General features: G+C 43.6%; 3 protein-coding genes across 6 annotated transcripts in view; 1 reads left to right on the top strand and 2 right to left on the bottom strand.

Annotated features, from left to right (window-relative positions):
* Window positions 1–612: 612 nt before the first annotated feature.
* On the bottom strand, window positions 613–7,066 carry vti1b (vesicle transport through interaction with t-SNAREs 1B). Of its 2 annotated transcripts, none has more exons than XM_027167165.2 (6): window positions 6,852–7,064; window positions 5,139–5,197; window positions 3,116–3,310; window positions 2,416–2,589; window positions 2,101–2,162; window positions 613–1,114 (listed from the first exon to the last, which is right to left on the bottom strand). In XM_027167165.2, the coding sequence occupies exons 1-6, from the start codon at window positions 6,964–6,966 to the stop codon at window positions 1,021–1,023; spliced, it is 699 nt and encodes a 232-aa protein (XP_027022966.1). In that variant the 5' UTR covers window positions 6,967–7,064; the 3' UTR covers window positions 613–1,020. The 2 variants fall into 2 exon arrangements, 1 of the variants encoding a protein (XP_027022966.1); XR_007140311.1 differs by having other exon boundaries at window positions 1,004–1,114; window positions 2,367–2,589; window positions 6,852–7,066.
* Window positions 7,067–8,696: 1,630 nt separating this feature from the next.
* Window positions 8,697–13,534, top strand: rdh12 (retinol dehydrogenase 12). Its single transcript, XM_027167154.2, has 7 exons — window positions 8,697–9,049; window positions 9,703–9,821; window positions 10,093–10,248; window positions 10,443–10,547; window positions 10,670–10,879; window positions 11,023–11,212; window positions 12,337–13,534. The coding sequence occupies exons 1-7, from the start codon at window positions 8,964–8,966 to the stop codon at window positions 12,437–12,439; spliced, it is 969 nt and encodes a 322-aa protein (XP_027022955.2). The 5' UTR covers window positions 8,697–8,963; the 3' UTR covers window positions 12,440–13,534.
* Window positions 13,535–13,668: 134 nt separating this feature from the next.
* zfyve26 (zinc finger, FYVE domain containing 26) overlaps window positions 13,669–25,846 on the bottom strand; it is an 18,668-nt gene continuing 6,490 nt past the window's right edge. For 2 of the 3 annotated variants that reach the window (XM_027167108.2, XM_027167128.2), the window contains 30 exons: window positions 25,520–25,705; window positions 25,206–25,357; window positions 24,861–25,104; window positions 24,513–24,776; window positions 24,210–24,329; window positions 23,938–24,096; window positions 23,492–23,728; window positions 23,286–23,391; window positions 22,304–23,157; window positions 21,703–21,899; window positions 21,436–21,540; window positions 21,192–21,314; window positions 20,898–21,065; window positions 20,549–20,798; window positions 20,328–20,423; window positions 19,927–20,108; window positions 19,681–19,814; window positions 19,527–19,555; window positions 19,215–19,345; window positions 17,885–18,105; window positions 17,634–17,781; window positions 17,292–17,501; window positions 16,853–17,068; window positions 16,530–16,727; window positions 16,212–16,411; window positions 15,975–16,134; window positions 15,731–15,790; window positions 15,435–15,617; window positions 15,059–15,109; window positions 13,669–14,948 (listed from right to left, as the gene is read on the bottom strand). In XM_027167108.2, the coding sequence (XP_027022909.2) occupies window positions 14,742–14,948; window positions 15,059–15,109; window positions 15,435–15,617; window positions 15,731–15,790; window positions 15,975–16,134; window positions 16,212–16,411; window positions 16,530–16,727; window positions 16,853–17,068; window positions 17,292–17,501; window positions 17,634–17,781; window positions 17,885–18,105; window positions 19,215–19,345; window positions 19,527–19,555; window positions 19,681–19,814; window positions 19,927–20,108; window positions 20,328–20,423; window positions 20,549–20,798; window positions 20,898–21,065; window positions 21,192–21,314; window positions 21,436–21,540; window positions 21,703–21,899; window positions 22,304–23,157; window positions 23,286–23,391; window positions 23,492–23,728; window positions 23,938–24,096; window positions 24,210–24,329; window positions 24,513–24,776; window positions 24,861–25,104; window positions 25,206–25,357; window positions 25,520–25,705 (5,591 nt within the window). In that variant the 3' untranslated portion in view covers window positions 13,669–14,741. The remainder of the gene's footprint in view (window positions 14,949–15,058; window positions 15,110–15,434; window positions 15,618–15,730; window positions 15,791–15,974; window positions 16,135–16,211; window positions 16,412–16,529; window positions 16,728–16,852; window positions 17,069–17,291; window positions 17,502–17,633; window positions 17,782–17,884; window positions 18,106–19,214; window positions 19,346–19,526; window positions 19,556–19,680; window positions 19,815–19,926; window positions 20,109–20,327; window positions 20,424–20,548; window positions 20,799–20,897; window positions 21,066–21,191; window positions 21,315–21,435; window positions 21,541–21,702; window positions 21,900–22,303; window positions 23,158–23,285; window positions 23,392–23,491; window positions 23,729–23,937; window positions 24,097–24,209; window positions 24,330–24,512; window positions 24,777–24,860; window positions 25,105–25,205; window positions 25,358–25,519; window positions 25,706–25,846) is intronic. The other variant, XM_027167118.2, reaches the window with a different exon arrangement.

The following is a 25,846-nucleotide window of genomic DNA, read 5'->3' as shown; positions in this document are numbered from 1 at the left end:
CAACACTCCTGACACTCTGTCACACACACACACACACAACACTCCTGACTCCTCTGTCTCACACACACACACTGTACATAAGGTCAGTAGTTCACAGTAGACTGATATAAATGAGTAAACGTACAAAAATTTGTTCCAGTAAACTGCTGATAATGTAGATGCTTTCTGAACTATTAACACACACACCCACACACCACTCCTGACTCCTCTGTCACACACACACACCACTCCTGACACTCTTCTGTCTCTCACACACACACACAACACTCCTGACTCCTCTGTCACACACACACAACACTCCTGACTCTCCGGTGACACACACAACACTCCTGACACTCTTCTGTCTCACACACACACACACAAACACTCCTGACTCCTCTGTCTCACACACACACACACACACACACACACACACACACACACACACACACACCGTACATAAGGTCAGTAGTTCACAGTAGACTGATATAAATGAGTAAATGTGCAAAAATATTTTTTCCAGTAAACTGCAGATAATGTAGATGCTTTCTGAACTAATAACACACACACCCACACACAGACACACCCACACACCCACACAAAGTTCCATTAGTCAGCCGAGCAGACACAACCTTCCCAGAACACTTTAATACTGTAATTAATTCAATGCTACCCTGAAAGACAAATACAAAGTGTCTGTATTAAATAAATCATGTTAAACAGGTCAGTCGAAGGTCCTTTTGACTGCACTGTTAACCAATCAGAACCAGTCGATTTACTCCACATCTCATCCATCACTTCCCCAAACGGGTGTCTGTGTGTTCCTCACGGATGCTCATTTTCACAGATTTGCACCCATGCAGAAGAAAAAGAGTCTTAAAAGTCTTAAAAAGCTGTGCAAGTTCCTCTGAGTCTCTGAAAACCGCTGAGTCTCTGGCAAAACACGTCAGAGTGAAAAGCCCAGATCCTCTGTGTCACTGCGTCTTCCCAGAGAGGAAGAGGACAGAGAAAAGAAGGACAGAGCGTTCAGAGAGCTCCGTCTCAGTGCCGGAAGAACTTGAGGTAGACCACAGCTCCCAGTATGGCCACCTCCATGATGATGATGATCCCCAGCAGCAGCTTGTTGGTCATCACTCTGTCAGGAGGCCAAAATCTCACATGAATGAAGAGCACATATGCAAGGCCACGTGGTCAGTGTGTGTGTGTGTGTGTGTGATGTTGTACATACAATAGGTGTGTGTGTGTGTGTGTGTAATGTTATACATACAGTAGGTGTGCGTGTGTGTGTAATGTTGTACATCCAATAGGTGTGTGTGTGTGTGTAATGTTGTACATACAATAGGTGTGTGTGTGTGCGTAATGTTGTACATACAGTAGGTGTGTGTGTGTGTAATGTTGTACATACAGAAGGTGTGTGTGTGTGTGTGTGTGTGTGTGTGTGTGTGTGTAATGTTGTACATACAGTAGGTGTGTGTGTGTGTGTGTAATGTTGTACATACAGTAGGTGTGCGTGTGTGTGTGTGTGTAATGTTGTACATACAGTAGGTGTGTGTGTGTGTGTGTGTGTGTGTGTGTGTGTGTGTGTGTGTGTGTGTGTGTGTGTGTAATGATGTACATACAGTAGACGTGTATGTGTGTGTGTGTAATGTTGTACATACAGTAGGTGTGTGTGTGCGTGTGTGATGTTGTACATACAGTAGGTGTGTGTGTGCGTGTGTGATGTTGTACATACAGTAGGGGTGTGATGTTGTACATACAGTAGGTGTGTGTGTATTTAATGTTGTACATACAGTAAGTGTGTGTGTGTGTGTGTGTGTGTATTTAATATTGTACATACAGTAGGTGTGTGTGTGTGTAATATTGTACATACAGTAGGTGTGTGTGTGTGTAATGTTGTACATACAGTAGGTGTGTGTGTATTTAATGTTGTACATACAGTAAGTGTGTGTGTGTGTGTGTGTGTATTTAATATTGTACATACAGTAGGTGTGTGTGTGTGTGTGTGTAATATTGTACATACAGTAGGTGTGTGTGTGTGTGTAATGTTGTACATACAGTAGGTGTGTGTGTATTTAATGTTGTACATACAGTAAGTGTGTGTGTGTGTGTGATGGAGCTCACCTGCGTGACATGGTGCGTAAGATCTTCCTGCTGCGGCTCAGATTCTCTCCTGTGTGAACCAGCTGTAAGTGATAATGATGATAATATTTATTTATTTATTTCTATAGAACATGATTTCAGGAACTTCTCTACAAACACTTGTAATTATACTGAGGTTCTAAACGTCTCATCTCTATATGCATATAAAAGTATGTATATAATAACAATAATAATCATGATATCTATCAATATAATAATATTCTACACACTACATTAACTGTTAGCACCTCAGTGTTAATACTGAGACGAACGTGTTGAAGATGTTTGATGTCTCACTCTGTCTCTGGTGCGGTCCAGCTGCTCTCTCTGCTGTCCGAGCTCCTCGATGATGTCTGTGCCGATGTGTTCGCTCTCCACGGCGATGCGCTGGCTGCGTGCGATGCTCTGTGTGGCGTTGTTCAGAGACTCGGAGCCCTGGATCAGTAACGTTCGCTGAGCCTGCTGCTCGCTCTGAAACACACAGACACACACACACACACACACAGACACACACACAGACACACACACAGACACACACACAGACACACACACAGACACACACACAGACACACACACACACAGACACACACACACACAGACACACACACACACAGACACACACAGACACACACACACAGACACACACACACACACACAGACACACACACAGACACACAAACAAACACACACTTATTACAAAACAGAATAAACTCACATTGCAGTATTTGCACTTAATCATTCAGTACAATCTCCTGTGTTTTTTGTTCGCACTGACGTCACCATGACAACCCTAAAAACTACAGGTATCAATATCGGGCTGAATAAATGTCAGAATGGAGACTATTCATGTCATGATGTGTCTCAGTGACATCTCATGACGTAACAGATGAAGTGATGATCAGCGTCTGTGAGGATGAGGACATGTTGCTCTTTACTGTATCTGCTTTATCGTTGTTGTCCTGAACTACCATGACGTCCTGTTCTCGTTCGTACTCACAGTGTGTTCGTTCTGAGCGGCGTATACGCCGTACCCGCCGTCTCCCGTCCGCGTGGGGAAGCCGAACCCGGTGTCCGAGGCGTGCGCCAGGCGCTGCAGCTTCCCCAGGTCTCTGTGGTACAGACGCACTTTGGAGGACATGGAGTTCTTGAAGGTGGACGGGGCGCTGAGAAGCTCCTGCTCCATCTCCTGCAGCTGCGAGAGAGATACGAGATCCAGAGACAGTTGTGAGAGGACGTGAGAGAGAGAAGACAAACTCGTACGTTTTCATTACACTGCATTTAACAATGCGCCGCTAGTGCCCCCTAGTGATCGTACAGAGACATAGCAACAGAGTTCAAATAAAATTCCAGTATGGAATTTCCTGCATTCTTTTGTGACAACTGAACCGTCACACATTCTTACAGTCAGTACAAAAGACATGAAAAGGACTGAAAGATGTGAGAGAACCGAGGGAACGGCAGACATCCTGCTCTGTACAACTAAGGGGCTTTTTTACACCTGTTTTTTTCCCTGTGTTTTCTGTGATCCGATAGCTACCCGATGGTAAAAAGACCAGGTCTAAATGCCCTCCGAAACAGTTTGGAGACGGATATAAATCCGATGGTACAAACCCCTTCAGGAGGTGGTCTGGGACGCGTTTCAGATGAAACTTGTATTTTAAAAATGGAGCACTTGTGCTAAGTAGGCATGCCCCCAATTAAAGATATTTCTTGAGAACTAGTCATACAGTACGTTAGCCTATATTAAACTGATTAATGATAATATACTAAACCATCCTTTAATATATTGGCAGTAGCCTATTCCACCTCAAGCTCGCGCATAAAGCAATTGTCTCAAAGTACCAGCAAATTGATTATGAATGCGTCAGGGGAAAAGACATTTTAATTATTTATTAAGTGCTTTCTGAGTGACTATCGGCTGAAAAGATGAAGTTGCCGAATGCCGACGCTGACTCGCCATGAGGCGTGCACATTTTCATACAGACTAGCCTAAATAATTAGAGAATATTACCAAATCGAGTGAGCGAGTTTTATTTTATTATTCATAAAAATAATAACCTGTATATTACTCCCCTCAGCACCTCCCATCCAAATTCTCTGGTGCCGCCCCTGTGCTCTTGTCATGTAAATGACCACATCCAGTCTCGGAATGTTAAAAACGAGCCTTTTTTTGTTTCTGTTTTCTGATTTAATTTTTTTGTTATTCGAAATATAAAATGAAAATCAAACCAAAATTTTACTCATCCGTTTTTAACCATGAAAAAAAACGCGTTGTATTTCAATTGTAATTTTTGTATTTAAAAACGAAAATCAGAAAGCCTTTTTTTTTGTTTTTTAATACCTGTTTCTAAATGGAAAGTCGAATGACCAAAAGATACACGGACCCTATCGGATCAGACACAACACACGAAGTGACCGGGTGTAAAAAGGCCCGGACATTTTACTGGATCTTTTGGTCTTGGATGTACAAACATCACGGCTCTGATTTACTGTCATACATTCACTCTGTTATTGACTTATTCCACAGGTTACAGACGAAATAAAATAAAATGGATCGTATGTATCGTATCACACCATCTCTTACCATCTCTTTCTCCACTGAAATCTTTTCCATTAAATGATAAGTTTACATTAAAGCGCTTCTTTAATGGGTTTCCGCAGTAACAGCTGATTCAGAGGGACTCGACGCTCAACATTACATTGTTCACATCGTGATTTATTCTTTAAGGTGATGAATATTTATCATTTAAGGGAAAAGGAAAGATCATGCAGTGTCAGTTCTGTTTTTGCAGTTTCTCAGTAATATGATATGTTTTGGACTTAATAAAAGAGAACAGAGGAAGAAAAGTTTAGGGGGAAAAGTTTAGCGTCAACAGTGTAATGGTTCTTAATGACACTATTAGTGAAGTTCATGGTTTTGTTTCTATTGCCACGTCATGTGACTGAACTGAAGTCCTGAGGATAAACTGACACAACAGCATGAACACTGCTCCCATTGTGTGTCTGGAAACGTTACTTACCAGCTCCTGTGCTTCTCCGTGGCGCTCATCAAACCCTCGCAGCAGTTTCTTCTTCTCCTCTGTGAGCAAATGATCCATTAAAAAATTAATTAATTAATTAATACAGCAGCTATTACGTCTGAAGTCTGACTAGTCAAGGAGAATTTTTCATAACAGCAGTTGTGATACGTTATCGTTTCCATAGTAACAGAACCTTCCCAGGGATTTGTACAGCGGACACTCCACAAAAAAGGTGTGTAATTGTAAAAACTGGCAACCTGTTAAGTTTAGAACTGATTACAAACTGCTGCTACCTACGTACAAGGCTCTTAATGGTTTAGCTCCCATGTATCTAACTAGTCTTCTAACACGTTACAATCCTTCACGCTCTCTGACATCACAAAACTCAGGACTTCTGCTAGTTCCCAGAATATCTAAGTCTACTAAAGGTGGTAGAGCGTTTTCTTATTTAGCTCCCAAACTTTGGAATAGTCTTCCTGATAGTGTTCGGGGCTCAGACACACTTTCCCAGTTTAAATGTAGATTAAAAACTCATCTCTTTAGTCAGGCGTACACATAATACATCCCATAATATTGTGCACTATAATATCAGAATTACAAATTTTATGAACAACAGATATGTTAATCCCCCTCCATTGCCCCTCTCTTCTACCCATCCCGAGGCATCCAGACATTGTACCAGCCCTGATCGTCTTCCGTGCGATGAAGATTCTGGACCACTGAGATGAGGCCGACCCTGCGAACCCTGAGACACCTACAGATCTACCAGCTCCAGTTAGACTCTGCGACACTAAAGAGGAGATGTGAACTCCATGTGGACTTTTACATCACTACAACATTTATCAGACTGTATATATATAATCACACCCCCAGTGTCACCCAGATGAGGATGAGGTTATATAATCACACCCCCAGTGTCACCCAGATGAGGATGAGGTTATATAATCACACCCCCAGTGTCACCCAGATGAGGATGAGGTTCCCCTTTGAGTCTGGTTCCTCTCAAGGTTCCTTCCTTTACCATCTAAGGGAGTTTTTCCTCCCCACAGTCACCATGTCCTGTAAAGCTGCTTTGAGACTATGTCCATTGTTAAAAGTGCCATAAAAATACATTTGAATTGAATTGATATGGTAAAGTAAGGACATGGAAGGAGTCTCCAGTTCCAGCACTTTGTAACAGTCCGATATAAAGCTGCAGGTTTTCAGGAGTTTATGACGAATTTATGATTGATTCATTTTTTTCTGCTTTTCTTCTGTAAGGGAATAATCTGTTTCAGCTCCTCACACAAGGTCAGATTAATAATAAATAAACAGAGCAACAATGTGATATAATAATGAGAAGTAAAATATGGATGTAAATCACAAACAATCATCAGCCTGTGATATTCAGCGTGATGACAGACTAATGAGAAGTGACATGTTACTGTATTAAATAACGTTACTGTATTAAATAACATTACTGTATTAAATAACGTTACTGTATTAAATAACGTTACTGTATTAAATAACGTTACTGTATTAAATAACATTACTGTATTAAATAACGTTACTGTATTAAATAACGTTACTGTATTAAATAACATTACTGTATTAAATAACATTACTGTATTAAATAACGTTACTGTATTAAATAACATTACTGTATTAAATAACGTTACTGTATTAAAACGGTGTATAATAAATGTTCCTGTTATTGACGACACTGATGTTTACCTCCCTGAGAGCGACTGACTCGGTCACACCTCAGCTTCAGCTCGTCATACACACTTAAGTACATCTCATGAAGCTTCTCAAAGTCCTCCGAAGACATTCTGTCGATTTTAAGCATTAAAGTCTAAAATAATCAGTTAAAGCAGTTTAACACAAACATGAGCCAGATTTAAAGGTTTCTCGTCAGCATTAGGACCACAACATCTTACAGGAAGTGCTAGTGTAGGTGTCCTATACGGTGCCTGTGAGAAAGTCATCAACTAATCACGTCTAAAACATGAATAATCCTTTTCGATAACAATGTTAGGACTTTAAAAGATCGAAATGAGGATTGTGTATGATTTAACGTTTTAAAATAAAGAAAGATATATTATATTTATACAAAAATATTCAAGCAACTGTCCAACGTCTTTAAGACAACAATGCATTGTGGGATATGTAGTTTAATTTTTCAAAGGAAACGAGCTTAAGCGTTGGTCTGTAATCTGATCAAATGTTTAGATTAGAATGTAGGAGTTTTGAATAAATAAATACAAAATAATTGGGATTTTGAATGTCCAAATTCCGACTTCCGACCTACGACCCCGACCGCCGACCCCGACGGCCGACCCACGACTCCCGACTGCCGACGGCCGACTCCCGACTTACGACTCCCGGCCTAATCAAGTCAGTGAAGACAAGTCGCGGGTCGGCCGTCGCGGGTCGGGAGTCGGCGGTCGGGAGTCGGCTGTCGTAGGTCGGGTTCTGCCGTCGGAAGTCGTGGGTCGGCCGTCGGGAGTCGTGACCTACGACTTCCCACTTCCTAGTTCCGAATTTCCCGTTCGACTTCCCAGTTCCGACTTCAGACTTTTTCCGTGCAAATTTTCCGACCTGATTTTTGTGTTTTGAATAAATATACTGTGTATAAATATAATGTGTCTGTTTAACATATCATATACATATATATTCATTTTTGTTTCAATTGTGTTTTAATAAATATAAACCTTTACCAATGGAAATAATTTTTTAAAACTACTTTATTTTTTAAAACTAAGTTTACGTGAAAATGATATGTGAAAATGAACTTTTAGAATAACAAATGTTTTATATATATATATATATATATATATATATATATATATATATATATATTATATATATATATATATATATATATATATATATATATATATATATATATATACGACTTGAATTTGAATACATAAAATGTTATAGATTAATATTATATTATAATTTCAATTAGTTATATTTTTGCACATTATATTTCATTAATTGTATTATATTTGATTACAGTAATAATAACTATTTTTTGTATAACAACTAGAAAATTCTATGAATAAATATTAGTTTAGTTATATTAGTTTAAAAACATATCGTAGCGACATTTATGTTCCACATGTCGTGTGTTATTTGCAAATATTTGCATATGTGATTTCACTTGTATTTAGATTAAGCAATAAGTATTTAAGCAATAACACTTGCATTTAGTTTGTTTTGTTATTTCAATTTGATGGCATGTTAATGTTTAAGGATTTATATTATAGCAGTATGAGTCGTGTTAGATAAACAGGTCTGATACAAGCATTATAGTAGTAGATGTTACAGACCAACAGAGATGCAGACGTACAGATCTACAGACATACAGATCTACCACAATATTTAATTATACTGCGTCTATAATATGGGATTATACTGTATCTATAATATGTAATTATACCGTATCTATAATATGGGATTATACTGCATCTATAATATGTAGTGAAATGACGCCAATAAAAACTACACTTCCCACAACCACCCGCGCTACACTGACGCGCGGTTAATAACTCCTGCGATAACTAGCGAGCTAGCGCGTATCTGTTATATTATTTGCTTTACTCCATTCGTTTGCTGTTTCACTTCATTCCTTTTTACTCCGAATACCCGAAGGAGACCGGTGCTATCTGATTAACCCCGGCGACAGTTTGACATGCATTACAGTGAAAACTACAAGTCCCATGATGCTCTCGGCGCACAGCGCGTGGGAGGTCAATCACAGCACTTTACCACAGATTCATCCCTGCACGTTCTAACGGCACGCGCGCTGCGTTTCTCTTTATTTTGCCCATAATTATAATGATGATGATGATGATGATGGTGGTGGTGGTGGTGGGATCCGGGGTCGTGGCGTTAATCCTGAGACTGATGTCGCCTCACATCAGGTACGTGCTGTTATACGTTCACTTTACACAACACTCAGAAACACTCACACTATAATCTCCTTACATGTTTATTACACTACAGAACACTACTGTGTCACTACAGCGCTTTAAATGCCATGCAGCTGCTTATACATTTTCTACCTTTACACTGTCATTTTCTTGAATTATCACCATAGTAACCGCCCCCGCTGAATATAAATACCATTCACATCGGTAACCGTCCAATAACAGCTCCCCGAGGGCGGGGCTAATTATGCATGCATGAACTAATTATGCAGAACTCGATGCCATTGGCTGTTTAGTATCCTTGCGGTCGTACGATCAGGAGGCAGCAGTTAAAGGGACTACAGCTAGTTAGTCTTTTATTAACTAACAAACTGACAACAAACAAAGTGTTAAAATAAACCCTGATATAAAGACACCACTTACACACTGCATACATACAGAATTGATGACATTTTATTTATAGATGAACATGAGCTGAAATTTCATGGCAAAACATTTTCTTCGTTCTTGTTGCAGATCAAAATTTACCATTTTGTGTCTGTACATACAGATTATACACAAGACTGTTTATATGACCTCAGTGTGCTCAAGACCTCAGTGTGTGTGTGTGTTTGTATATGTGTGTGTCTATATGTGTGTATGTGTAGGAAATATGCAGCAGGTGGAGTGTGTATGTCTACAGGACGTCTGGACGGGAAGACCGCACTGATTACAGGAGGGAACACAGGAATTGGGAAAGAGACGGCACTGGACCTGGCTGCACGCGGTGAGACACACACACACACACACACACACACACACACACACACACCTGTGTTTGCTGCACACAAAACACCTGCCGAATAACAACATTCACGGTATTTGTGTAATCTTATGTGACTGGGACTAAAGACAACACTAGAATTTTATCTGCACAAAAGTTACATATGGACGCTTTAATGGAATAAATAATTATAGTTATAGATAATTGACCAAATGTATATAATTGTAATTATAATTGTATCATAGTATTAAAATACAGTTAACTTTTTTCCCAGGTGCGCGGGTGATTCTGGCCTGTCGTGATGTGGAGAAAGGTGAGGAGGCGGCGGCCGAGATCCGCACACGCGTGGGTGGTGCACAGGTGGAGGTGCGAGAACTCGACCTGGCGGATACATACTCCATACGAGTATTTGCACAGAGATTTCTCCAAGGTGCATAGGCATGCGCACAAACACAAAATACACACTCCTGCCACCAGTTTGTGATTGTTTCTATTCTGCCAGGTTGTTATCTAGCTAATAATTAATTAGTTAACAAGTCTGAACATTTTCTAGAGAAGTTAGTGTTATCTTTATCATACTGAAAATTATGCTGAAAAACCTCATCACTTCGTCTCTTCACACAGAGGTGAGTCACCTGCACATCTTGATTAACAACGCCGGCGTGATGATGTGTCCGTACATGAAGACCGCTGACGGCTTCGAGATGCACCTGGGAGTCAATCATCTGGGTGAGGGAAATTTCCAGTTGATAAGAAACACGTAAACATATATAAGGGGTTTCATATTATATGGTAGGTCAATTCTTGCATTAAGAAAAGGACAGAACGTAATCAGCACATCTTGATCCTAGGTCATTTCCTGTTGACGTTCCTGCTGGTCGGAGTGTTGAAGCGCAGCGCGCCGTCCCGCATCATCGTGGTCTCATCTCTGGCACATTATTTTGGCTGGATCCGATTCCATGACCTACACAGTCAGGGGAGCTACAACAGCGGCCTGGCTTACTGCCAGAGCAAACTGGCTAACGTACTGTTCACCAAGGAGCTAGCGCGCAAGCTAACAGGTACATGAGAGATGCCAGACATCATAACATGACACATTAAGCATTAAGCAACGCACCCTTTAGCTCTTCAGTGCATGAAAGCTTTTTTTTTATTTCTTTTTTAAATACTGCTCCATGCCTCATGCTGAGTCAGTCCTCCCTAGGCTTGAACGTGACGGTGAACTCAGTGCACCCGGGGACGGTGAGGTCTGATCTGGTGCGTCACTCCACACTGATGTCTCTGCTGTTCGCGCTGTTCTCCATATTCCTGAAAACACCGCGTGAGGGAGCGCAGACGTCCGTCTACTGCGCAGTGGCTGAGGAATTGCACTCCATCACAGGAAAGCACTTCAGGTAGGGTTCATTTCCAAAAACACTACACTCGGTGTTGTAATGTAACGGAGTACAAATACTTCGTTACTGTACTTAAGTAGAAATGTCACGTATCTGTACTTTACTTCGCTATTTAAATTTGTCAACTTTCACTTTTACTCCGCTACATTTCTGAGATAAAATGTAAACTTTTACTCCGTTATATTCCCACTAAACATCTGCGTCACTCGTTACTACAAAATAAAGTCAGCAGAAATGTGTGTGACTGTAATAAGGGAGGTTTGGTGTATCACTGCTCCTAGATTGTATTACGCTCCGCACGCTGTACGGAGAAGCACAGGTACGCGCAGCGTGCACGCGCAGTCAGAGCTGGGGGCGTTTATCTATAACGGCGGCAACCAAAAGCAGTGAAATGTCACTATTCTTATTACCAGAGTTGTAGAACAAACTAAATATTAATGCAACATCAATACTAATTAAAAATAATATTTATTGATTTGGTCTTTGTCTTGTGAATATTAGTTTATTAATGACGTCATTCATCGGACACACTGTTTGTAGAGAACACACACACACATGAACTGATCTGATTCAAGACTGACATCATTACATCATGCATAAAATTTTGGTGTCCACTTTTGCCAGTTAATAACACCATAACTTTTGGCTTACTATGTAGTCATATAATATAGAATATAAAACTCTTGTTTTAAATTCTCACTGAGGGATAAAACCCCTAAAGATGAAACCCTAGAACCGCCGCTGATCTTATACCTACTGAAAATCACTGACATTTTACTTTTTACTTTTACTTCAAATACTTAAGTATATTAAATATCAGAAAATGACTTTTGATACTTAAGTACAGTAAATATCAGATACTTTAAGACTTTTACTCGAGTAATATTCTAAAAGGTGACTTTCACTTCTACCGAAGTCTTTTTCTAGTACGATACTTGTACTTTTACTCAAGTATTGCTGTCTACTACTTTATACAACACTGACTAAACTGCATTACCAGCTTTATGACCAGTTTATAATTGTATTTCAACCTGAACTGAAATATTTGTGATTCATTTCCCTTATTGATTGGATTAAAAAATGTTTCTTCTTATAGTGGATAATAAATTCATTCTCTTTCTCAGTGACTGTGCTCCAGCCTCCGTCGCACCTCAGGGCCGCTGTGACGAAACCGCTCGGAGGCTGTGGGACGTCAGCTGCGACCTCCTCGGGATCGAGTGGGACTGAAATTGCACTCGTCTCCGTCACAAACCAGTCATCACGCCACCAGCCCTCCGTTCTGTTCTACCAATTTGCCAAACGCACTTAATACCATTTTAAGCTTATTTAAGAAACTGGACCTTGGATCCCAGTGTCGTCTCATTTCTACGCCATCGTAGGGCACACAGAATTTGTTAGAAATTTGAACATTATTTTAATTCATACACATTTCACACACACACACACACACACCCTCCAGCTGCCTAGAATTGTACTGTTTTTATACAGAAGTAAAAAAATTTTTTTTACTACTGTTACATTCATGACAAGAAAATTTTAAATATATAATATTATATAAATATATAGAAACTGTGTGGAAGAACTATTACGATTTCCTACTTTTCTTATATTTCGCATGATGACCAGTTGTCTGGTCTGAGCATAAAGATTTAAAGTGTGAAAGATTTTATAGCTGTTTATAGCTGTTTCAGCTGAAATATACACCTTCTGGTATTTCTGTAATTACGGGGACCGGAGGTTTTCAAAAGCACATCACTGTAAACAATCTGCTTGCTGTTGTACTGTAATGGAAAGAAACAGATAATGTGGATAATGTGGAACAACTGAATTTGGAGGATAAAAACATCTTGTTGAGAAGTTGCACTTTTTAGGGGTCCAAGTGTTCGGTCACGACTCTTCCGGTCCCTCTTATTGTTGTTTTTTTTTTTTTTTAATTGGATATACATTAGTGTAAGTAAATAAAATAAACTCAAAGTAATAAAAAAAATCATAACTATTTTACAAGAATGATCTGAATATTATTATTATAATAGTACTCTAATAGTAAAGATGAGATTTCACTTGTGTCCACACCAACGATGGGAATGATTTAATTCCTTTTACTATTTACATGCACTGCATCTTATTTATTTGGAATCTTATTTATTCTGTACAAAAGACCGTGTAAACAATGTTTTCTGTTATTATTAACATCGATTAGTCCACAGAGCAAAGCACGTTATTTCCCTTTAACATCTGAATTATACAATGAACCGACTGATTAAAGGCAATGAAAGGCAAAATGGGGGGGGGGGGGGGATATCCCCAATGAAATGTAAAGTACTACAACATCTGCATCACAGAAATGAATCTGAAAACTTTCTGAAGTACAGAACGGGTCAGAGGTGAGACATAAGACACGTAGTCAGGACAAGTTTGACAAACTCTCCTCCAAAGACAAGGCTAATCATTTCAGGGAGGTTTACAATCCGTTTTAATCATACAACAGATTCGATGTTCAGATACCTTGTTAGCATTAGAACCTTTAATAAGTGCTTTACACATCTGCACTGTTTGCAGCGTCCCCTTATGACTGCCAGGGTCAGTTATGCTAGCTAGGTAAAATCCTTACTTCAAATCCTGTCAGATTAGTACAGCCTAGAAGGGTTAGCGCATGCTAGCTAGCTTGTTCAGTTTGCTACTGGGAATATGGCTAAGCTCTGGCAGAAATATGGCAGGTAATTTTATCTGGAAAGTTTCTGACAACACACATATGACTTCTTAAAGCCCTCTCGATTAGCTCGTGTGCTTGCTAGCTGGAATATTTAATTACCCTGTAGTCAGAAATACTTTGCTAGCTGTCTAACAAACTGTCCCCATGTCTGAATCCTCCTCCAGCACATACAAATAAAATGATTTACCAACCTCCCTAAATAGTGCACTTCATGATAGTTAAGGTGTGGTTTTGGACAGACAATCAGACCAGAGTCAGTAAGGAGCCATAAGGAAGCACCCTGTTCATGTCTGAGGTAGGACATTAAGACCAAGCTAATACTGGATGCTGCTGAATACTTGAACAAAAAGACATTGCAGCGCTAAAAACAGTCTTAGCCACATTTTTTTTCCAGGAAACTTTATGTACAAATGGTTTTCTATAAAGCAGGTTAATGATGATTTATGTGCGCAGTTTGTAAGAACATAAACTGGTAGCTTCTAGAATCCAACCTCCGATCCTGGCATGACTGAATCTGGAGTCGTTTGAGAGATTGTGTGTACTGTATTTTTGGCTGGACCGTTCGGGTCTACTGGCTTCAGATAGGTGCATAATATTGAGTGGTTTTTAATGATGCCATGATGGGTCTGTACTGGCTTTTATAAAGTCATATTACCCTGTAATTAACAGCTCTGCTCCTATTAACTATACAACAAGTTAAAAAGAAACGTCTAAATTCACATCTGGAGCTAAAGTCACATGAGCTGATCATGTGACACCATGGGGCACGTTGGTGATTCACCTCCAGCTACAGACCATCAGAAATCAGGCCGCCTGCTACCTGTTGTTGCCGTGGCGTTGCTGTGACGCCGGCTTCCGGTGTTCCGAGAGCCACTGACGGCAGATGTCTTGCATGACAGCGTCGCTGGAGACCTCAGCGGCCTGGAGAACATCCTGTACGAGCAAACACGCCTTCACAGGGTCCATCTTTACTGCCAGGAGATACGCCGCCCTCAGCTTACCGCACATCAGGTACGCTTTTATCTACACACACACACACACACACACACACACACACACATGCAAAAATGTTTTTATAATAAATAGTGTTATTAAGAAAAAAGAGAAAACCTAAGAATTAAAAGAAAGATTACTTTATTCTCTGTGGATTTGGACTCTAAAATCAGAGCCTCCAACTCCTTGGCCTTAAAGAGAACAGAACAAACAGAAGCTTTCATGTGGGTCCATGACATTATTGTATAATAACAGTACAATATTCAATTCTATGCTATTAATAAAACAAACAAAAAAAACAACAATTAAAAATGTAAATTTAAGATACAGGTTTAACATTTCAGTTTCATACGACAAACCGAAGCTGCTTAAGAGACATAATTATGTCCTCATACTGTTGTGAGGTCTATTTCCTGGATCCTGCCCTAACCTTTATTTAGAAGACAATATCGGACAATAATAAACTGTCCCACGTCCACAGTATTCTTTAGGAATAGATTACAGATTTTTCCTCACGTCAGCGGGGTTTTTGTCCGAGGCTGAGACACAGTTCAGCACAATGGTGTCGCAGTCGTGTTTGGTGGCGCTGCCGGACTCGCTCACACACTTCAGCAGCTGCCGCACAGCCTGGTACTCACGCAGACACACCAACCGCTGACCAACACGCATGTACACGGCCTGAGCGTCTAACTGAAAATCCTGAATACAGGATAAAGAGAGAGAGAGAGAGAGAGAGAGAGAGAGAGATTGTCTGATCTCAGCTGTATATCATACTGTACAGTAGATGTCAATCATGAGTCACATGGTCTTACCTGTATGACTCGATAAGCGATGCCAAACCCTTCCTCAATATTTTTGCCTCCTAGCATCACCTAAAGAAAGACCACACACACACACACACACACACACACACACACACACACACACACACGAGTGCATAAACACTACAATACTTTGACAAATAACAATACTCTGACAGAATCACCCGTCATTCATTCTGACTTTGTTCACTGTACTATACAAACTATACAAAAACATAAAGCATGGGCCGCTCACCCTGCAGGCCACATCCACCTTCATGGGACTTCCTCCAAAAAGAGTGGGCGGAGCACTGTTGCCTGTAGGGGTGGGGCTTGTGGTGACTCTAGAGGAGGAGCTTTCACATCGATGCAGAAAACGTGTCACTTCCAGCTGCAGCATGATGGTGTTCATGTGTCTAAATACAACACAGCTCCTGTTAGTCGCAATATAAAGACAAAGACAAATAATCATCAAAGACTCGAGCTGTCCGACCTGGAGACGTCACTGGAGCTCATTTTTTTCCTGAAGGAGGAAGATGAAAAGGTTTTGCGGCGGTTCTGTTGCTCTTGTAGGAAGGCCCTCAGGTGCTCTTTGGCCCGGACCAGCCAGCGCTGCTGCTCACCCAGCTGCACGTAGGAGTGAGCGCCGTGCGAGAAGAAGAGGATACACGTCATAGCCGCTCGCACGTGGTCCTGAACACACACGTGTTTACAAAATGATGTAATCCTGTATTTTCCTTAGAATTTATAAATGTACAGTAACATAACTGACATCATTAATGTCATTTCTATGTAAGCATGTGTTCAGTACCATCATAAACTGCTGTAGTTGGTACAGCGTGTGGTAATAACCCTTGCGCTGGAGCATTTGGCACGCGGACATCAGGTATCGGCCCCAGCTCTCCAACGTAGCGTCCAGAGTCTCCAGGAGCCCCTGCAGGACCCCCAATCGGCCTCGTTCCAAACACGGCTGGAGAATGCCCTCCAGAAACACCTCCTCTGTACACTCCTGAGCATCAAGACAAGCAGACACTCGGTCTCCATCAAAAAGTTCTCCAAGAACAAGCTTAAGATCCCAGCATTTTGACTCGCTGGTTTTAACGTTAAGGTTAGAGACGAACGTGTGTGTGTTACCTTGCTGAGCAGATACGCGAGTGCGTCCTTCAGGCAGTCGTGACGCAGGTAGAACGAGATGAGGCTCAGGTGCGTGCCGTAGGTTATCAGGTAGTACACACACTCCTGATGGTTTCCAAAGCGCTGCGCCCGGCTCTCTGTCCGGTCCACCGGTGCAGGATCGCGCAGAGTCTCCTCCAGCTCAGTCAAGGACATCAGGATGTCATCGTCTACTGCCTTTAACAAAAAAAACACGAGCACACAGTAATATTAGTTCCCCCTGAAACATCATTTATTAAATAATGAGGATTTTAAGAAAAAAACGTTATCCACAATTGTGTATCTCATGTGAAAAGTCTCCTTTAACTGCAGTTACAATCACTACAGGTGATACTACAAGGACAACTAGTTACTGACTCCACAGACTTGGATGACTGAGTGGAGGTGTTTCCGTCCTCACCATGCTCGGCGTGAGTCTGACGGTAGACTCCAGGTGCTGGATGATCTCCTGCAGCAATCGTGACCCGAGGTTAAGCTGGTTTCTGTCCACTGGAGCTTTCAGGCATCGGGCGAACTTCTCCCGAGCTGCACTCAGACATCCGGCCTTCAGGAGCGCCATGCCCCACGCGTGCCACACGCCGCTCGGGTCCAGACCACTTTTAGTGGACACCTGAAATGGGGACGGAAAAGAAGGAGGACTCTGAAGGGGTTTGGCTATTAAAGGCCAGAATTCAACACATGATGTAAACTCCAAAAAATGTGGAACCATAACAGCCAAAAGATCGACATAAACCTTCCTCACCTCTACAGCCAGCTGATAATACTCAGCCTCGAGCAGCTGGTTCCTCAGACGGGTCACTGCCGAAGTTTCCAAAATGTCGTCCAGAGACGGGATGTACTTATAGTTAGCACTGACCAGGATCTTCAGCACGTCCACCTTACTGATGTAGCTGTAAAAACAAAGATAAGTTAAACATCAGGATATTTGTGAGAAATGCAGGATGTGTGTGTGTGTGTGTGTGTGTATGTGTGTGTGTGTGTGTGTGTTCTGACCTGTCACACAGAGCCAGGTCGTGACTGCGTCCAGCTCTAACATACATCAGCTTAGCACTGAACATGAGCTGCTGCATGACGTCAGTCAGGAGACGAGCGTCCACCTCGGGATTGGTCAGTTTGCGTGAGATCGAGCAGCAATGATCGATCAGCTGCTGACCGCAGGCGGCATGGTCACTGTGCAGGGTGAGGATGGACACACACAGGGACGCACTGGGTGCCTGAGAGAGCGAGACAGAAGAAAACAGACCAGAGTTACTTTAGGCTCAGATCATTTTGTTCAACAATAAACCTTTACAGTACAGTACAGACAGACAGACAGAACAGTACAGTAGACAGACAGACAGACAGAACAGTACAGTAGACAGACAGACAGACAGTACAGTACAGACAGATAGTACAGTAGACTGACAGACAGTACAGTACAGACAGTACAGTACAGACAGAACAGTACAGACAGAACAGTACAGACAGACAGACAGTACAGACAGTACAGTAAGACAGACAGACAGAACAATACAGACAGTACAGTACAGTACAGACAGTACAGTAAGACAGACAGACAGACAGTAAGACAGACAGACAGACAGACAGTACAGTAAGACAGACAGACAGTACAGTACAGTACAGACATACAGACAGTACAGTACAGTAAGACAGACAGACAGAACAGTACAGACGGTACAGTAAGACAGACAGACAGTACAGTACAGTACAGACAGTAAGACAGTACAGTAAGACAGACAGACAGTACAGTACAGACAGTAAGACAGACAGACAGACAGACAGTACAGTACAGACATACAGACAGTACAGTACAGTAAGACAGGCAGACAGACAGACAGAACAATACAGACAGTACAGTACAGTACAGACAGTACAGTAAGACAGACAGACAGTACAGTACAGACAGTAAGACAGACAGACAGACAGACAGTACAGTAAGACAGACAGACAGTACAGTACAGACAGTAAGACAGACAGACAGACAGACAGTACAGTACAGACATACAGACAGTACAGTACAATAAGACAGACAGACAGAACAGTACAGACGGTACAGTAAGACAGACAGACAGTACAGTACAGTACAGACAGTACAGTAAGACAGACAGAACAGTACAGACAGTAAGACAGACAGACAGACAGACAGTACAGTACAGACATACAGACAGTACAGTACAGTAAGACAGGCAGTACAGTACAGTCAGACAGTACAGTAGACAGACAGACAGAAAGAACAGTACAGACAGACAGTACAGTACAGAAAGACAGACAGACAGACAGAACAGTACAGTACAGTAAGACAGACAGACAGACAGACATAGACCTGTTCATAGTAGAATTCGTTGATTATTTGCTGGTTCTCCGTTGCATCAGGACTGAGTCTGTACTGCCTTTGAGGAACCTCAGGGAGACAGAGGACACCGTCTAACGTTCCCTCAGCCGAGACCGGACTGTCTGCCGAAAAGCATGTTAGACCTTTTCATATCACGCAATTTATCTCCCTTTGATCACACATTTAAAGAGCCATTCTTTTTTTTTTATAATAACGGAGACAAAAAAAAGGAAAGGATGAAAGGAAACACGAGACGGATGAAAAGTGTCGGTACGGTGAAAGATTTTGGACTGAAAGTGATACCTTCTGCCTGCTCCAGCTCTTCATCTGAACTGCAAAAAACAAAAAGTGTGTGAGAATATTATCTACATGTAGCACCCTTTAGATTGAACAATGTGTGTGTGTGTGTGTGTGTGTGTGTGTGTGTGTGTGTACGAGTGTGTGTGTGTGTTCTTACGCTGTGTGGAAGAAGCTGTAGCACTGGTCACACACTCTCACTGGTTCCTCATTCACCTCCACCACCATCTTCCTGCTGGAGCAGGCGTGACACACCAAACGGCCGCAGCGTCTGCAGTGATGCCGCCGGTTAAACTGACAGAGAAAACGAGCAGATCTGCGTTTAATGGCTTCACTCTGCTCCCCTGTGACGTGTTTCTGCAGCACACACAATCTGCTGAAGTAAAGATCAGACCTTCTGCCTCACCATAGTGAATCTCTCTCTCTGACAGACCATGCAGATGTGTCTCTGGTGGTCAGGAATCCAGTCTTTACGCTCTGGCGTTTTCTCTGGAGGAGTGAACATGGATGAGGGGCGTGGCTTCTTCCCACTCGAGCCTCTCTCTTGGTCAGGGGCGGAGCTTGATGGTGTATGCATAGGAGTGCCAGCTAGACGGAGGACCGATTAAAAAAATAAGATGAAGTCACATGTGACGGTTCACATTGGCAACAGACCACGGCAACAGATCACCATGGCAACAGACCACGCCCCTTGGTGATGATCGTTAACAGTTGATCGCCACAATAGTCACTTATAAGAAATAAGTGACATTTACCAGTTTATGTATTTAGGGGTCAATAGATAAAGGCAAATATCATACAGCAGACCTGATGATGGAGGCGGCGTGCGGCTGGGTGAAGACGGCGGTGCACTTTCCTGTACGGGACACTGCAGCAGCGCATCCTGTAAGCTGATCACCGAGTCTAAAGCGGAGCAGAAATAAATCAATTAATTAAGAGACCAGATTTCGCAATAACTCCATAGCTGAAGTGGAACATACGGTTTATCGGACTATTATACATCACGTCTGCAAAGTTTTTGCCCTCACCGCTGCGTGTCCACTCTCGGGGGGCATAAGGGAAGTCCAGGGCTTTCTTTGCGTAATCTGCCAGCAGCGTGTCGATGTCCAGGTTGGTGATTCCTGCTTCCTGAGCTGGTAGAAGGTTCCGGAGGGTGGAGATGGCGACCGACACCCAGTCCACCTTCAGGTTCATCAGCAGCTGCTCCAGCATGAGCAGAGGGTCTGCCAGCAGCTGGAAGTAGGTCTGACGAGAAGCTTCCGGAAGAGTCAGCAACACCTGGGGAAGCCGAGTGAGGAAATACAACACCACGATCGCTGTGTTAATCCCAGCTGTGCAGATTAGTGCCACACATCATGTGTAAACATGTACACGCACCTTAGAGCCCAGGTGCAGAGCGTGTATGTGGCGTCGACGTGCCGGCGTCATACGGCTCTGAAAGTGCAGCGTGAGGTAATCAGACAGGAAGTGACAGGCAGACAATCCAGGCCTCTGATCTAGTGCACGCTCGCTAACCTCCAGCGAATCAGAGAGGCTTTCCAGGAGCTAGAGCCAGGGAAAGAGGAAGTACGTATATTACAGCATTTTATGAATAACCCAGATTATAGATAACGTTCTGCCTCAGATGTTTGGGTCAGGACATTTATGTGACGTTTGTGTCCTCTGTAGTACCTGGAAGGCTGCTTCGGTTTGTCCGTTCTCCAGCAGATAGAGCAGGTGTTCAGTCTGGAGCTGCAGTCTAGATTGTTCTGATACAGGATACAGCTGCACCCACTGAGCACACAAATCAAACTCCTGGACACACACACACACACACACACACACACACACACACCAAATTAATCTGAATCAGTACAATCAGCACAGGCCATCTCACCTCGGCACAGAGCTGAAATAAACTGATGATTAGACTGACCCGTGTCTGCAGCAACAGGGAGAACATGGACTCAGGGTTTCTGCTCGACTCCTCCTTCAACTCCTTCCAGGTTTGCCACTCCAGTCCAGGCTCAAGATTCAGCATCTACACAACACGCACACACACACACACACACACACACACACACACACACACACACACGCGTGTTAGAAATGCCTCTTTCATGTCTACTTAAACAAAGACGACATCATCTTATTATGAGCCACACACACACACACACACACACACACAAACACACACACACACCCTGTTGTACATGTCAAGTTCTTGTTTTTTCTGCCGCAGCTGCGCTGTGAGAGTGTGATCTGGGTTCGAGTCACTGAGGCAGAACTGTAGCAGCTCCAGGCAGCGGTCAAGAGGCCATCGTTCCAAACCCTGCAGCACCACATGGGCTCGCAGCTCCCAGTCCTTCACACGGAACAGCTGCTCGTTACCACAGTCTACTACGCACACACACACACACACACACACACACCAGAAGATTACATAATACTCATATCATATGCATCATGTAACGAATTCTCATATCTCAAATTTAGCCCTAATTTTCAACAAATAACAGAAATAACAGAAAACCACTAACTATCGCACATCCACACGACGTCAGTTAAAAAAACGAACAACAAACGAATCCCGCTGTTGTGTAGCGAGGCAGTAATTACACCTGTCAGGTTCATACAGAGCAGAATTTTACTCATATTAAGTACATATCCTTCAGCCAACTGGCTGCGACACAACGCATTATGCTAATGTTTAAATACAGACAACTTGCTCCGCTGCATCTGAGATGCCTGTCGTTAGATCTAACACTGTCCTGAACGGTGAGTGAAGAGATATAAGCCCGTACCCTCCAGGGTGTTACACGCAAGCAGTCTGTCCCGTAGCGCCCCCTTCTGGCTGCAGTTTTGTGCATAGAGCTCCAGCAGACTCAGAGCTCGGTTCAGGTCTCTGGTACTCAAAGCCTGCTGGAAAGCTTCAGCCACCGAAGTCTGACCCGATCCATCCTGAGACCCGGAGAAGAGCACGGCCAATGTTCCTGACTTCCTGCTCAGAGATGCTCCTACGCCGTCCTCGGAATCCGGAGACGACCCCAGCAAGGGCACCGCCATGTCCACCAGGAAGGCCTTGAGGATAGGGAAGGACATGAGCAAAGCTTCAGCCTCTTTGGAGATCTGCTCCATGTCTAGCGGAGCTTCTTTACGTGAAGTGCTTCGGAAATACGAAGGTAGTCCAGGCCACGCAGAGGAGGCCACACGGGCGATCTCCACCCGACTCACGGCGAGCAACGCCAGGACGGCGACCAGAGGAGAACGGGATTTCAGGAACAACAGAGCAGAGGGTGTGAGGAGGAAAGAAGAAGCAGAGGATGATGTTGATGAAGATGAAGACGAGGATGAGGACGAAGATGGAGATGGAGGCGAGGTGGAGAGATTAGCGGAGATGCTGGTTTCAACCGACGCCTCAGATTCCGAGCTCGGTTCAGAGACCGTGGGCGGTTCAGAAAGGTCAAAGAGAAGAGTTCGCTCCTGAGCGTGCTGATGGAGGAGAGAAGTGATGCTGGATAGAGAGAAAGTTCCTCCATCAGTTCCTGCACCTTTCATGGATGGAGAGATGCAGAGAGGGAGCGGATCACAGCAGCGCTGCACTATGACCTGCTGGATGTTTACATGCAGACCCTCCTGATGCAGAAGAGACAGTAACCTAAACACACACACACACACACACACCATAATATTAAGACTCACACTCGTCTTATTCGTATGCTTTTTATCCTACATAATGTTGTACGAGTAACAGAGTTTTTTGTTAGTTGATGAAATGGGATGTACCTGTCAGGTGTGACCTGTCTGTCGAACAGCAGGTGTGAGAGGAGCTGATGAGGTGACTGCAGCAGTACGAGCAGAGGATTCCCCAATTTTACTGCAGCACTCTGATCTAAACACACACACACACACACACACACACACACACAGCTGGTAAATATAATGTCCTCATCCTGTCAAGACCTTTTTAATTTCTGTATACAAACACAGACCTTCGGAGCCCAGGCTGCGCACCAGCACCGACGCCAGCATGTTAATATAATCCAAGAAGCTACGCATGTAGTCTGGCCTAGACGTGGCGCCGTCCGGCTCGTAAGGGCACAGCTGGTCCAGCGAGCGCAGCAGCTGTTTCATAGCCGAGCGCACCGGGTGAGAGTCGAGCTCGGGCTGCTTCAGACCCGCCTGTTCCGACAGAGATGCCAGGACAGAGCTGGCTGACTGACTCTCACCTACCGAGGACGAGCAGACAGATGCATGTCTTAGGATTACAACACAAGTCATTTTCTCCTACAGGATCTCTCTGTCTGATTAGTTTATATTAGTATATCGTGTTCTGATCTTAATCCAAGTCTCAGGCTTGGCAAAAATATACATCTCTAATTATATTCTAATGAAAAAGACATTGTAGGGGAAGCTTTACTGCGACGCTGTAAATTACCGGCCATGTCGATGGCGGAAGTCAGAGTCTGCAGCGTGACCTCGAGGCGCTGATCGAGCGTGAGCCGGGATGCGATGGCGTCCTCCGTGAGAGACGTGTGAGTACAGAGGAGGACTTCCTGAGCGCTACAGCCGAACGGAGGCACGACTCCACCCTCGTCTTTTTACAGAGAAAGCGAGAGAAATCGACGTGCATCACGTCACTCGTCATCCCACATGGGTCAGTTACACTTTAACAACAAAGCAGTAACACAACCCGAGTGCTTTGTGTACCTGATGTTGGTGGCCCTTTGCTGCTCGATGTTCTGTTCAGTATTTTACTGATCTGCTGCAGTACAGAAGGAAAACCCTGAATACCTTCAGGATGACGAAGATCTCGCTCCAGTGTAATGCCTGTGGGTGGAGACAGAGACAAGAGACAAGTCTATGGCTTGAAGAAACATGAAGGACGTGTGACCTCATTTTGAGACAGATGTGGCCTATGTGCTGTTCATTTAGTAAAGGAGGCGTGGCTTCTGTGACATCGGTCGCTCATGGCATGCGCACACACACACACACACACACACACACACACACCTCGACTCTCCAGAGACGTGTGCAGTCTCCGCTCAGCCGTCTCCAGAAGCTGCCGTGAGCTCTTCCACAGTTGGCACTGGCAGCACACCAGATCAAATGCGGCCATGGCGGCCGGACTCAGCTCCTCCAGCAGGGGTCGCAGGGGGTCTGAGGGGTCAGCGAGAGGGTGAGAGAGCCAATAATTCTCCTCCAAGCAGGCTAGAGGGCGAGACGGTGAGCTCAGGAGGCGATCGGCCACGTCGGAGATGGAGTAGAACGCCATGCCTGAAGGAGAGTCCAAGTGTGTCAGAGTTATGAAGCGTCAAACCGTACACTTTAAAAGCTGTTTAATCACAATTGCATGTGTACCTGCTGCTGCTGCACTGCCAATGCTCTGCAGAGTGGATCTGCTGCTGCTGCCCAGGCGGCTCCGTCCCGGTCCCGTCACCCCGACTGACCCCAGACTCTCAGTGGACGAGCATAACGAAGAAAGGGACTGGCTCTCGATCTTCTGCTCAACCTGAGCGAGCTCAGACAAAACCTCATGGTAGCGCTCCATGAAGAGAAGCTCCCCAGAGCACGGGGCGTCCTCCAGCCCGAACATCAGCATCACCTACAAACACACACACATATTGTGGTATTGAACAAAACGGTTCACTTCCTACAGTCGTGTTCTACACGGTGCTGCAGCAGAGAGAACGGGGGGTGGGGAACCTGATGGGCCTCCACGTAGTTTCCTCTGCGTATGCAGCAGATCAGGAGAGACTCAGGTGGGGAGAGCATGGAGGGAACGAGCCAGCTGTGAGGTTCTCCACATACACACACTTCAGTCTCTATACACGTTGGTACGGTGGCACCGCTGCCCTCTGGAAAACACAGAAAACACACTCTGAGGATAAACTCAGCCTTTTTAGCCGACATCATTATAGTACATAACTAAAAACTGAACAATAAGCGATTCTGGGTTAGCATAAAGAGAGCGGATGATGACATGCTGCCGCTAGGAATCATGTGTCTGAGACTTCGACCTGAAGCGCTGGTGCTGATCTCTCCGTTCTGTCGGTCGGAGGTCAGGCGTCGGTCGGAGGTCAGGCGTCGGTCAGAGCGCTGGCGATGGGATCGTTTCTTCTTCCTGACACCAGAAACACTGCTGCTGCTGCTACGCCTCAGAGAGCGAGTGGAGATAATGCCTAGGGAGGGTAGAGCAGGACCACCTACACACACACACACACACACATATATATACATACATACATACATACACACACACACACACACACACACACACACATATACATACATACGTACACACACACACACACATATACATATATATACATACATACATACATACA

This window comes from Tachysurus fulvidraco, chromosome 4, assembly GCF_022655615.1.
Source record: "Tachysurus fulvidraco isolate hzauxx_2018 chromosome 4, HZAU_PFXX_2.0, whole genome shotgun sequence".
Classification (NCBI taxonomy): Eukaryota; Metazoa; Chordata; class Actinopteri; order Siluriformes; family Bagridae; genus Tachysurus; species Tachysurus fulvidraco.
This window is presented reverse-complemented; position numbering and strand designations above follow the sequence as displayed.